The 14,122-nt window shown below is 49.7% G+C and overlaps 1 gene segment (V, D, J or C); it reads left to right on the forward strand.

Moving 5' to 3' along the window:
• The first annotated feature begins 650 nt into the window (after positions 1–650).
• Positions 651–7,722, forward strand: LOC141116764 (Ig heavy chain V region 914-like). The segment is given in 3 exon segments: positions 651–696; positions 793–1,012; positions 7,560–7,722. Coding segments are annotated over 3 exon segments (429 nt in total).
• The last annotated feature ends 6,400 nt before the right edge of the window (positions 7,723–14,122 follow it).

Genomic DNA, 14,122 nt, shown 5'->3' on the forward strand with positions numbered 1-14,122 from the left:
ACATGAAGTGGTCAGGTCTGCTCATATACCCACCATCAACCTCACCCACACCATGTCTACAAATGTTCCTAATATAGTGTAATGATAACATCTAGAGAGCCACAGAAAATATTAATGGGTGCCAAACCCATCCATTGGCTGCCTGCATTGTTACTAGTCCCAATGGCTGAATGACAAAGTCTAGTCCAGGGGTCTTTTTACTATTATGTATGAAGAGAGGAGGGTTTGGAGTGCAAAAAACGTGAAGCACAAAAAAGAGAGAACAGCTTTATGAGAATACCAGGCGTGGCAGACTATTTAGCAGCAGCCTCACAGTAGCATGTTGTTGTCCTATTAAAAATGCACGAGTAATACATATAGTAGTAATACAACGCACCTAATCACAAAAGTATGTTTTGGTCCTTCTTATTTTGTTCTGCACAAGGTAGTAGTCTATCCTTAAACTCCAATAGAAGAAAAACATGTGCCAGCAAAATTTTTGAGCCCATTTCCGCATTTACACATGATTTCAGAGCCACGGATATACATAGTTGTAATGATATTCAAATGATGTGACGTCATGCTGTATATTGAAATCTCTCATACAGATATATAGGCACACAAAATGTTTTATTGATAATCTCCTTAATGTATAGATTCATACAGAGACAATGAAGACTTTACTGAGCTTTCTTGTTTTACTAATGTGTTTATCAGGTGAGTCTTAATGTGACATTTTTTTCTGATTGTATTCATTTTCTAAAATAAAATCTAATGGTAGTTGGATATAACATTATGTCCTATATTTCTCAGGTGTCCAGTCTGCAGAACAACTTACCCCATCAGAGCCAGCGGTGATAAAGCCGGGGAACTCTCACACACTGACCTGTAAAGCTTCTGGATTTACTTTCAGGAGCTACTGGATGAGCTGGGTCAGGCAAACTCCTAATGGACAACTGCAGTGGTTATGTGAGATTTACCCGGATGGTGGCACCAAAAACTTGACAAGGGTAGCTAAGAGCTTACCCTTGCAGTAACCCTTACCCTTTTTACCTTAACATAAATTTACTATAATTTAGAATAAACCCTCGACACCTAAGGTAGGTTAAATGGCCAACATGGCCTTTTATTAATAAAACAACATTTTGTTACAATACACACTGTAAGAACCCACCTAACTAAACAGTCTATATATATATACATCTATCTTTTAAGATCCAAGGCGGTACCAATGTAACCATTACCCTGTTAATTTGTGTCAGAGGCACATCCAACTAAGTTGCCACCCCAGCCGCTATATATGAAGACTCAGGGCCTAAACCCAGCTAACCTCAGCCACCCCAGGGTCCTTAAGCTGCACGGTCACTAGCCAGTGAACCGTTCCCACTCGAGGATACCATACCTGATGGTTCCCCACCGTTTACCCAGAATGCACCACATTCTACCACCGCCAAGGATCCTAACATGCCCCCACGCAGTGTTAAACAACCCGAAACCAACCACCCATTCAAGACTACCCCCAGATTAAGGGCGGGAGGGAGGGATGCTCTCAACAGGTTCCACTAGAACTGTTACAGCCCCACCCCATTCACATTAATTTATTAACTATTAGCTCCCCCCCTTTGCACCAAATTCCGTCCAATAATGACCACTTAATTACAGCCATATGCCACACCTTTATGACCACACCTTTAACCCTGACCTTGCTGGTTTGCCTTATCACCCTGTCATGTCCCCCCTGCGCTGACTGCGTTCCTTCTCAGCTACGGGCTTCTCTTGACAAGGGTAGCTAAGAGCTTACCCCTGCAGTAACCCTTACCCTTTTTACCTTAACATAAATTTACTATAATTTAGAATAAACACTCGACACCTAAGGTGGGTTAAATGGCCAACATGGCCTTTTATTAATAAAACAACATTTTGTTACAATACACACTGTAAGAACCCACCTAACTACACTATTTCACTAAACAGTCTATATATATATATATCTATCTTTTAAGATCCAAGGTGGTACCAATGTAACCATTACCCTCTTAATTTGTGTCAGAGGCACATCCAACTGAGTTGCCACCCCAGCCGCTATATATGAAGACTCAGGGCCTAAACCCAGCTAACCTCAGCCACCCCAGGGTCCTTAAGCTGCACGGTCACTAGCCAGTGAACCGTTCCCACTCGAGGATACCATACCTGATGGTTCCCCACCGTTTACCCAGAATGCACCACATTCTACCACCGCCAAGGATCCTAACATGCCACAGCGCACAGGTATGACTCCTTATACCTGAGCGCTCCGCCACACACGAAGAGCCCTGTGTACTCCATCCTCTAGGCCCAAAAACCACATATCCGTCCCTATCGCATTAAGGTGAACGCCATCACCCCTGAGGTAACGCCAGGTCTCGGACTCCAAATCCTGATGTCTAATCACCAGGCCCCCATTCCTGACAAAAAAACGCCCCACCTCCTTATTGACTTTAACACGGGCCTTATTGATTCGATCCACAGATCTGGCTTCTCTCCAAACAGTGCGAGCCACGATCTCGGACCAAACAAAAACAGTGCCCGGGAAGTCACAGCGAAGCCTGAGGAAATCGAATCGAACATCTCTGATCAGTTCTCTGGAACGCCTGACGCCCAGATCATTTCCCCCAGCATGAATAACCAAAATATCTGGGGCCCTGTCCCAGCGTGCAAATCTATGCACCTCGGGAACCACTCTGTTCCACATCATGCCCCTTACCCCTATCCAGCGAACACTACCCTCTTCCCAGGGGAGACCTAACTGCCTAGCATCGGGTCTAACTTCAGCCCTCCTGGCCCCCCAGTAAACAAATGAATGCCCGAGGATCCACACTAGGCATCTGCGACTTGAAAACAAATAGAGAAAAAACATTGCCCCACCAACCTGGACACATAAACAACTAGAACAAGCAGACCAACACATAGAAAAGAGTTAGCATGAGTGTCACCACAAACATGACGACAAAGACCCCCCTCCCTATGCTCACATCAAGTGGGGTCTAACATATAACCTGAAACGATTCGACTCCCTGCTCCTAATCCCCAGCTTGACGCCTCCGTGGCGGCTCCGATTCGGAAAGAGTGTGAGCCGAATTGCCTAGGATCCAGGCCCGCCGCTTTCAGACATTTGCGAAAAACCGCAATGAACTGAAAACGCGACAAATACGAGCCATTCTCATGTATCAAGAAAGGTCCCGCACTGGCAGGCCTGACCGCAATAAATTGTGATACCGCCGAAACTGGGCAAAGCCCGGCTACCTCACCCCGGAATAACTCCAGGATTACACCTTTTCCAGCCTGATCCGTTTTAGACTTACAAATCACTAAGCTTACTGACACTTCTGTGACAGTCACCTCGTCTCTAAATAGGCCCCCCGCAACGTGCTTGGCAGGGCTAACCAATTCCCCTATGCGTAAAGCCCCAAAAAAGGCCAACTGAAAAGCCACCCGAAACAAGAGCTGCTCGTACCCGTCCCCACACACCCCCGGTAATGTGAGCCTTAATCAACCACAAAGTGCTGAAGGAAACCGGGCGCCGCAGATCTCTGGACTTACTCCCCTTACGATATCCCTTCATAGCCTGCCTTATTATAAAAGATTTCGTGACATCCTTACCTCCCTGTAGTTTAAACCAAAAGGCCAAACCCGCTAATTTACGGTCCACTGACGATACCGATGCCCCATTCAGAAAGTTTTGAACAATGAAATACAGAACCAATGCTGACACGTCGTCTCGGGGCTCAAGCCCCCCTACCTCCTCCAGCAACGCATTCCATTCCCTCCACGCACCAGCGTATGCACCCCATGTCGCCTCACTCAGGGATTTACGGATCAATCCTGCGGCGACTCCAATGCGATCGTCCATAACCCCCGGAGGACAGGGGGTACCATGCTGTTCCGCGTCCGGCGCCAGTCTCCGAAACTCTTTCCACTGTGAACGAGACAAAGCATCCGCAATCCTGTTAGAAACCCCCGGGATGTGCACCGCATAGACAAAAGCATTCAGGTGAAGGCATAACAACACCAAATGCCGTAACAAGCGCACCACCGGAAGGGAGGAGGCCGACAGGGTGTTAATGGCAGTGACAACTCCCAAGTTGTCACAGTGGAAACGCACCTTCTTGTTCTGAAACGCCCTACCCCAAATTTCCACCGCCAGTACAATTGGAAATAATTCCAAAAGCGCTAAGTTACGCAACCACCCGGCCTCCCTCCAAGCATCAGGCCAACCACCGGCGCTCCACCTACCCTGGAAGAACGCTCCGTATCCTCCGGACCCGGCAGCATCCGTAAACAACGCCATGTCCGCATTGCTAACGGGGCCCGACATCCACATTGACCTTCCATTGTAGGTTCCCAGAAAATCATCCCAGACCCTGAGATCAGCTTGGTGATCCCGGGTAAAGCGAACGAAATGTCTGGGGTTGCTGACCCCCGCCATGGCTAACGAAAGCTGACAGCAGAATATCCTGCCCATTGGAATGATTCTGCAGGCAAAATTTAATTTTCCCAAAAGGGACTGCAGCTCCCTGACCCGAACCTTACGTCTGCCCCCCATGGCCCTGACTTCCTGCCGCAAAGCCACAAGCTTTGCTTCCGGCAAACGGCATTCCATGGCTACGGAATCGATCGTGATCCCCAAGAAAACCAATTCCGTCGTGGGACCGACCGTTTTCTCCGGTGCTAAGGGAATGCCAAAACGATCCGCCACATGCTGTAACGTGCCCAGCAGTACCGCGCATGCGTTAAACCTGCAGGGCCTATACACAAAAAATCATCCAAGTAATGGATGACGGAATTGAGCCCGGACACATCCCGCACTACCCATTCCACAAAGGAACTGAATGTTTCAAACAGCGCGCACGAGATGGAGCTCCCCATTGGTAGACAACGATCGACAAAATACGACCCTTGCCACCTGCATCCTAGGAGGTGCATGCTATCCGGATGGACCGGAAGTAGACGAAAAGCCGACTCCACGTCAACTTTTGCCAACAAGGTCCCCCGTCCATACCTGCGTACCCATACTACTGCGGCATCGAACGATGTGTAGGTGACCACACAGGCCTGCGGATCAATCCCATCGTTTACTGACGCCCCTTTCGGATGCGAAAGGTGGTGTATTAAACGGAACTTCCCAGGTTCCTTTTTTGGGCACCACACCCAGGGGAGACACAATTAAGCCCTCAATGGGCGGGGAAGAAAATGGACCGCCCATCCTGCCCAAAGAAACTTCCTTCTTCAGTTTCTCCGTTACTACCCCTGGGAAAAGGCGAGCTGACTGCAGATTATCGGAAATCGGCGGAACCGTATTCAAAAAGCACGGGATTCTGAAACCCACCGAGAATCCCTCCCACAGGAGTCTAGCCGACTCCTGGTCCGGATACCTATTTAGGAAAGGAAACATCTTTTCCGCCCTCACTGGTGTCTTCCCTTTTTCCAGATCCGTCCCCCGCCCTGTTTTTACCTGCCTTGAAACACCTACTGAAGGAATGACTGCCCCCGCATCCTGAGCATTCATGCTTGAAGCGACAGGACCCTCCAAATCGGCACGAGCTGTCATTGAACTGCCAGCAAACCCCCTTTTTCTTAACGGCCGACGAGCCTGAGGTGGAAGCACCGCCGGCCCCTCCTGGAAAAAACTGACTCCCGCTCCTAGCCGGGGTCATCAGCTTCATCCAAAGCCCTATATCCTTGTGATCCCATCGAATAGCTGGCCTGACCGCCTTCTTCTGACGAAACTGTTCGTCGTAGCGTAACCATGCCATGCCGCCATAGACCCTATATGCCTCCCCAATTGCGTCCAAATTGCAAAACAAGGCCGAGCAGCTCGCCGGCTCTTTTTCGCCAACTACGCTAGCTAAGATTGCAAACGCCTGCAACCAATTACTGAACGTGCGAGGAATAAGGCGATACCGCCGTTTTTCCTCATCCTCTTTCTTACTCTCGTCAGGTTTCACGCGGTCTAAGTTAAATTTTTTTAAGGGGGAGCAGGGAAAATATTTCCACGTACTCCCTTTTCCAAATACGTTCCCTCACTTCCTGTTTCAGGTGTGCACCCAAAGGACCTTCAAAGCACACGTACACCTCGCACTTCGCCGCATCCGCCAATCTTACCTTATCCACCTCCTTGTCACTTTTGTCCGGCGGCTTTTCCCCCGAGGTCTCTCCACTGGGTCCTTGCGGCACATCTGATGCTACTACTACAGCCGGAGGAGCGGAGGAGATTTCCGTTGGCAGCACTTGTTTTCCTGGACTATCCCCCACCACAGCCGCCCCCTCAGGCGCCCCCCCACTGCCCAGCCTTTGCAGCAACTCCCTCAACCCCAACAATACCTCCCTCATGAGTCCCTCTGACCCCACACTCCCAGAATCCCCCCCGACCTGACCCTGGGCCCCCACACCTGACCACACAGAGGGAGAAAAGAAAGGAAGCATATCAGTAGTGCACTCACCAGGCTGCATGGGGCAGGGGACCCCTCCAGCCGCCGGACCGACTTCCCCCACGGCGTCACCGACATCCTCTTTCACTTCTCTCTCTTCCACGCTGCTGACATCCTCCCTCTGTCTCACCGCTGGCATCTCGGGAACCGTAAGCCGCCTGAGAGCCGGCCGTCCTCTCTCCCCTTCATCCGCCGCCGTTCGTCTCGGCACTGACAGGCTCGCCGGCCTGCGCCGCTCTGAGCGTCCGACCGCTCTGATGTCATCCCCGTGCGCCCCGGCCTTACCCGGGCTCGCAGGCGCCACCTGTGGTCCGGAGGTGCGCGTAGTCGCAACTCTTCCTCGGGCAGACATGCCCCTCTCGCAGCGCCGTTCCTCTCTTCGGCTGTCAGAGCCACCGGCCGCCTCCCGATCCTGGCCGAGGCCCACTCCTACTTCTCTTCCCCGACGGGCTGGCGTGTCGACCGGAACATCGCCATCCACGCCAGCCGCTCGTTCCTGAAACCGGTCGGAGGAGGATGGGTGAGTCGCCATCTGTCTTGCAGGTCCCATCCCCCGCAGGCTCCGCCTAGGATGGGGATTCCTCCCAGGCTCTCCCCTGGCCAACACAGGCAAGCGTTTGGCAGGGGGGCCTGAAGGTTCCGCAAGCGGGCTCCCATTGCGGCGCTGAGCCTGAGGAGTCCTGTCAGGGGTGAACCGCTCAGGAGGCTTAGACCTCCTAGCGCGCTGTGAAGCAGGTCCTGCTTGTGAAGGACCCTGCTGGACTCCTTGTAAGGACACAGACACTTGTCTCTGTATCCACTCCGCTCCATGTATCCCAGCAGCAGCCCTGAGCTGGGCTAGAAGTTGCTCAAGTTCGCTCATCACTTTAAGAAGCACCCCACTGCAAAAGATGATGCTCTCAACAGGTTCCACTAGAACTGTTACAGCCCCACCCCATTCACATTAATTTATTAACTATTAGCTCCCCCCCTTTGCACCAAATTCCGTCCAATAATGACCACTTAATTACAGCCATATGCCACACCTTTATGACCACACCTTTAACCCTGACCTTGCTGGTTTGCCTTATCACCCTGTTATGTCCCCCCTGCGCTGACTGCGTTCCTTCTCAGCTACGGGCTTCTCTATCTTGATTCTATTAAAGGAAGATTCACAGTCTCCAGAGATAACAGTAATAATGTATTAAATTTAAAAATGGACAACATGAAAACCGAAGACACTGCTGTATATTACTGTGCAAGACTCACATTGACTGAAATCATATCTTTCGTTTAACAAAAACGTATCACTGCATCTCATGTTTTACCAGTAGATGGCAGCACACATTTACAATAGTGATTTAACCACTTCCCTACCCGCCCATAGTCATATGACGTCCACAGATGGGATCTCCCATCCTGGGTGGACGTCATATGACGTCCTGGGATTCCCGGGCGTCTAGGGGGCGCGCGCGCGACGCCGGGAGCGCACGCGCCCGCCGCGTTCCTCAGGACCCGGTGCGTGTGCCCGGCGGCCGCGATGTCCGCCGGGCACCCGCAATTGCCCGTTAACCGGGCCGGCATGTGGATCTGTGTGTGTAAACACACAGATCCACAGCCTGTCAGCTCTGAGGAGAGCGATCTGTGTTCCCAGAACGGAGGAACACTGATCGGTCTCCTCCCCTAGTGCGTCCCCTCCCCCTTCAGTTTGTAATCACTCCCTAGGAAACACATTAACCCCTCCCCGCCCCCTAGTGGTTAACCCCTTCACTGCCTGTCACATTTACACAGTAATCAATGCAATTTTATAGCATTGATCGCTGTATAAATGTGATTGATCCCAAAAATGTGTCAAAAGTGTCCGATGTGTCCGCCATAATGTCGCAGTCACCAAAAAAAAAATCGCGATCGCCGCTAAAAAAATAAAAAAATTTTTTTTTTTTTAAAATGCCATAAATCTATCCCATATTTTGTAGACGCTATAACTTTTGCGCAAACCAATCAATATACGCTTATTGCGATTTTTTTAACAAAAATATGTAGAAGAAAACGTATCGGCCAAAACTGAGGAAAAAATGTGTTTTTAAAAAAAAAAATTGGGAAATTTATTATAGCAAAAAGTAAAAAATATTGTGTTTTTTTCAAAATTGTCGCTCTTCTTTTGTTTATAGCGCAAAAAATAAAAACCGCAGAGGCGATCAAATACCACCAAAAAAAAGCTCTATTTGTGGTGAAAAAAGGACGTCAATTTTTTTTTGGGTACAACGTCGCACGACCGCGCAATTGACGTTTAAAGTGCGACAGCGCTGAAAACTAAAAATTGGCCTGGGAAGGAAGGGGGTGAAATTGCCCTGTATTGAACCGGTTATCTATAATATCATATTATTTGCAAAGTAACTTTGTCATTTTACTCTTTTTTATTTTCAAATGTTATGTATATTCTGTGTATTCTTTAATTGTACGCATCAGAAAATGATATAATGTACATCAAAGAAAGGGTTCATGGGTAACAGAAATACAAGTTGCATTTGAGATAAAAGGAGAATGATACAGAGATATTCCACATATAGGTTGAGAAGTAATAACTGACACCTATTTGGATCTGGTTATATTCTCATATACTCATATAAAATATAATCATATTTTATTTTCAAAGGGTATGTATCTTGTGCATTTTTTTCTTTTAACCACTTGACCTCTGGATGATTTACCCCCCTTCATGACCAGGCCATTTTTTGCGATACGGCACAGCGTTTCTTTAACTGACAATTGCACAGTCATGCAACACTGTACCCAAATAAAATGTATGCCCTTTTTTTCCTGCAAATAGAGCTTTCTTTTGGTGGTATTCAATCACCACTGCAGTTTTTATTTTTTGCACTATAAACAAAAAAAACACGACAATTTTGAAAAAAAAAAAATAATAATATTTACTTTCTGCTATAAAACCTATCCAATAAGTGTATATTGATTGGTTTGTGCAAAAGTTATAGTGTCTACAAACTATGGAATATTTTTATTCATTTTAATTTTTTTTTACTGATAATGGCGGCGATCAGCAACTTATAGCAGGACTGCGATATTGCAGCAGACCTTCTAACACTAACTGACACTTTTCACACTTTTTGGGGAGCAGTGACACTAATACAGTGATCAGTGCTAAAAAATATGCACTGTCACTATATACTAATGACACTAATGACAAATGGTTAACTGCGTGCCTAGCCAGTGTTTTACTATTCTGTGGGAGGTGCTTTTACTAGGGGAAGAAATGGAATTTATACACAAATTCCATCCCTTCCCTCCTGTCAGAACGGCGATCTGCCTTGTTTACATAGGCAGATTGCCATTCTGTCTCTCTGCCTAATGATCGGCAGGTGCCGGAGGACATCGGGTACCGTGCACCCGCCAATGGGCTTTTTGTTGTGTGTAAAAGCGAGCCACAAGCGGTGTGCCAGCACGATCCCTACCCAGAAGTGTCGGATCACCTTTTATATACATGATCAGGCACATAGGTGCCGTCCTGTGGTTAACATAGCATCAAAAAATGTTACAATGTACATCAAAGAAAAGGACCATGGGCAACAGAAAGGTTTGTTGCATGTGAGATGAAAGCAGAATGGTATATTTTACATTGTACAAATGAGAAGTAATAACTGTAAAATCTACTGGGGTCTGATCAATACCTATACAGAACATGGCAAAATGAAGGCTGAGTAGACACATACACACTGGGTAAGTGGTACTAACACTTAGAGAAGTATACGCTCAGGGACAAATGCTCAGAATGCAGAAAGTGAGGCGGAACGACAGAAGACAAGAAGAATAGTGTAGGGCCAGGCTTGACAGTGTGTCTAGTGACACACATAGGGTTAAGCAGGCTTGTGTTTTTGGTGGGGAGGAGACAGCAGGAAAGTTGGTGGGAGCGGCCATATATAAGGAGGGGGCGGTGCCTGGACGGGGGCAGTGAGTCAGGAAGAGACACGAGGAGGCAGATTTTCTCTGCTCCTCTACAACAATGGCCGGCATCGACTTACTGTTGGCCCGTTTGCGGCAGGCGGCGGCTTCCAAGGGACCGGAGTGGCTTCACAGCCAGGTTGCAGGGCTACTGGAGGACGAGGCAGGCAGTTCGGCGGCGGCAGGTGAGGGGACTGCACGTGCGCGGAGGTTGCAGGCCTCCGGCGTGGTATTCACCAGGGCCCGATGGACAACCGGGTCACCTGGCACGGAGCCCGAGAGGGGAACAATCCGCTCCACTGGCAAAAAGAAGCCATTCGCCGGCCGCAGCTAGGCCCAGGCGGAATACATGCCGCGGCCACAGCGTGGTGGGCGGGGCCACGGGCCAGCATGGTGCCGCTTCCCCGCTTACAGTGCCAAGGTATGCGGAACATGCAGACCCCCCAGCAGCTCTGCATGAGCCGAGGGGGAGGACAGAAGGGGGAGATCAGCCACAGCAGCTTCCAGCGCAGTGAGAAGAAGCACAGTTTACACCGCAGGTGGACATCGGTCGCCTGGCGTGGGGAGGGAGAATTAGAATGGCGGACAGAGGACTGCTCAGGCCGGCCCGGTTACAGCTACTCCAGGGCGGCGTGGAACCCAATTGGGAGGCAGAGTTTCAGAGGTCGGACAGGTCACACCACAGCAGGTGCATACGGCCTTCAGGAGGGATTCGCCTGGGGAGCTCACTACGCCGGCAAGCCCAGCACAGGGGGACCGGTCAGATCATGAGGAGTTGGTGGAAGAAGAGGAGGAGCCACGCCAGCAGGAAACGGCGGTGGAGAACAGATCGGCAGCTGTTGGGAAGTCTCCTGGTCAGCCCGGTAAGTCCAGTGACAATTTATCTTTTACCAATGCTTTACAAGATTTATTGGGTGTGGTTACCACGGGTACGGCAGGGGCAGTCACCCATTCACCACGGTTGACGGGGCAGGCTCATGACCGGCAAGTGGCGGAACAAGGGTCTGCCAGTTTAGGGTCAGGGGGACAACTTAAAGAACTATTGGAGGGCCTGCGGGTGCTCGTAGGGCGCTTTGGGGAGCAACCCCCACAAGCGACCACGGGGGCAGTCTCCCAGGGAGCGCAAGGAAATGGCGGGGGTTTGTCCACAGGGGGAGGGGTGGAGGTTACAACGGCCACAAGGGTGTCTACTGACAAGACACCGGAGTCGGGAGTTGGTAAAGAAAAGCCGGGTGAGAAAGGGACAGCAGAGGCTAAGGAAAGGACGGACATAGTCAGGATTGCGGACGCGGCAAAATGCGAGGTATATGTCTGTTTTGAAGGCCCGCTGGGAGCGTATTTGAAACAGGAGGTTCGGGAAAAAATTTGCAAAGGGGAATACGTGGAAATCTTTTCCTTGTTGCCGTTGGAAAAGTTTAACCTGGACAGGGTTAAGCCTGATGACTCCAAGAAGGAAGATGAGGAGAAGAGGAGATACAGGTTGATCCCACGGACGTTTGTTAACTGGTTACAAGCATTCGCTATCATGGCCAGCGTCATTGGCGAAAAGAACCCCGAACGTTGTTCGGGGTTGTTTTGTTATATGGATGCTATTGGGGAGGCACTCAGAGTTTATGGGGGAACGGCTTGGCTGCGTTACGACAAGCAGTTTCTACAATGCAGAGCGGTTCATCCGGCTCTGCGTTGGGACCATAAGGACATTAGCCTGTGGATGAGACTGATGTCCTCGGCTAGGGCCTCGCCTCAGTTTTTTCAGGGGGGGGCGGGGGTACCCACTCCTCAGGACTACCGGCTGGCAAAAAATGGGGGGTGTGCTGGCAATTCAATGAAGGCACCTGTAAGTTTGGGGGATTGTGCAAATTCAAGCACGAATGCTCAGGGTGTGGGGGGAGCCCACACACTGGCCAGGTGCTTCAAAAAAGGGAAGCGTACCTGGGAGCCTGTTAACAAGAGGGATGATGCTGGTGAAGGTGGAAAATATGCTGCCTTTCCTAAGTAAGTATCCGGATAGGGAAGCGGCATCGCTGATTACCTCAGGTTTTCGGGAAGGGTTCAAAATACCGTGTTCCTTGGAGGTGGTTCCTCCTATGGCACGGAATTTAAAATCAGCGTTGCAACACCCAGGGGTGGTGGGAGAAAAATTGGCGAAAGAGGTGGCATTAGGCCGCATGGTAGGGCCATTTGAGTTAAAGCCATTGCCGGATTTGGTGGTGTCCCCACTGGGCGTGCTGCCAAAGAAGGAGCCAAATAAGTTTCGGCTAATTCACGACTTATCCTTTCCAAAAGGGGGCTCGGTCAACGATTTCATTGACCCTGACGCATGCGCGGTGTCCTATACTTCCTTTGACGCAGCGGTGCGGTGGGTCAGGCGTTATGGAAAGGGGGCGCTGATGGCAAAATCCGACATAGAAGCGGCGTTTAGGCTACTTCCAGTGCATCCAGACAGCTTTCGGCTACTGGGTTGCCACTGACAGGACCAGTTTTATGTTGATAAATGTTTGCCCATGGGTTGCTCCATTTCATGCGCCATGTTTGAGGCGTTCAGTTCCTTTTTGGAGTGGGTGATTAGGGATGTGTCGGGGCTGGACTCGGTTATCCATTACTTAGATGACTTCCTCTGTATAGGTCCCCCTTCTTCAGTTGTGTGTGCGATTCTAATGTCAACGTTGCAACACATTGCGGGAAGGTTCGGAGTGCCATTGGCAGCCGAAAAAACGGAAGGTCCAACAACTGAGATTAGTTTTTTGGGCATTGTAATTGACTCCATGGCAATGTAATGCAGGTTACCGCAGGAAAAATTAGAGGATTTGCAGAAGGAGATCCGGGAGATTCATGGAATGTGGAAGGTGCAATTGCGGACCCTGCAGTCATTGCTAGGTAAATTAAATTTTGCTTGTAGGATCATACCCATGGGTAGGGTGTTTTGCCGGCGGCTGTCGGCAGCTACGGCGGGGGTAAAAGCCCCCACACATTTTATTAGGCTTAATCTGGAGCATTGGGAGGACCTGCAGGTATGGTATCAATTTTAGTCAGTGTACAACAGAAGATCAGTGTGGATGTCAGGACAGGTAAGTAACTTCGATGTGGAATTGGTTACGGACGTTGCGGGTTCTACGGGTTACGGAGCATATTTTCAAGGGCAATGGAGTGCAGAACCTTGGCCAAAATCGTGGGTGGAGGCGGGGTTTCTTTGTAACCTGGTACTGTTGGAACTGTTTCCAGTTGTGCTGGCTATGGAGTTATGGGGGCGGTCTTAAAAGAATTTAAAGTTGAGACTGAACTGTGATAACATGGGGGTTGTACAGGTTGTCAATCGCATGTCAGCGTCTTCCCAACCTGTCATTAGGCTGATGCGACAGTTGGTATTGCGGTGCTTGCAATTGAATATCTTTATATATGCTGTGCACATATCGGGGATTGACAATACACTGGCAGATTCGCTGTCTAGCTTTCAGTGGGACAAGTTCAGGGAACTAGCTCCGGCAGCAGAGAAGGAAGGGATTCCTTGCCCAGAGTGGATTTGGGAGCTGGCATTGGAGTCGCCGCGGGATGGATTCAGCAGTCAGTGAGTGAGCCCACTTGGACGGCCTATGTGAAGGTATGGAGAGAATGGGCTGGTTTAATCCAAAAAGCTGGGGCGGACAAGGACGGGGCTGAGGTGAGATTGCTGGTCCTGTATTTTGCATCCAGAAATATGGAGAACGGGGTTGCGGTGTCGTCTATTGGAAAGAAGATGGCTG

This window comes from Aquarana catesbeiana, linkage group LG01 (genome assembly GCF_042186555.1).
Source record: "Aquarana catesbeiana isolate 2022-GZ linkage group LG01, ASM4218655v1, whole genome shotgun sequence".
Classification (NCBI taxonomy): domain Eukaryota; kingdom Metazoa; phylum Chordata; class Amphibia; order Anura; family Ranidae; genus Aquarana; species Aquarana catesbeiana.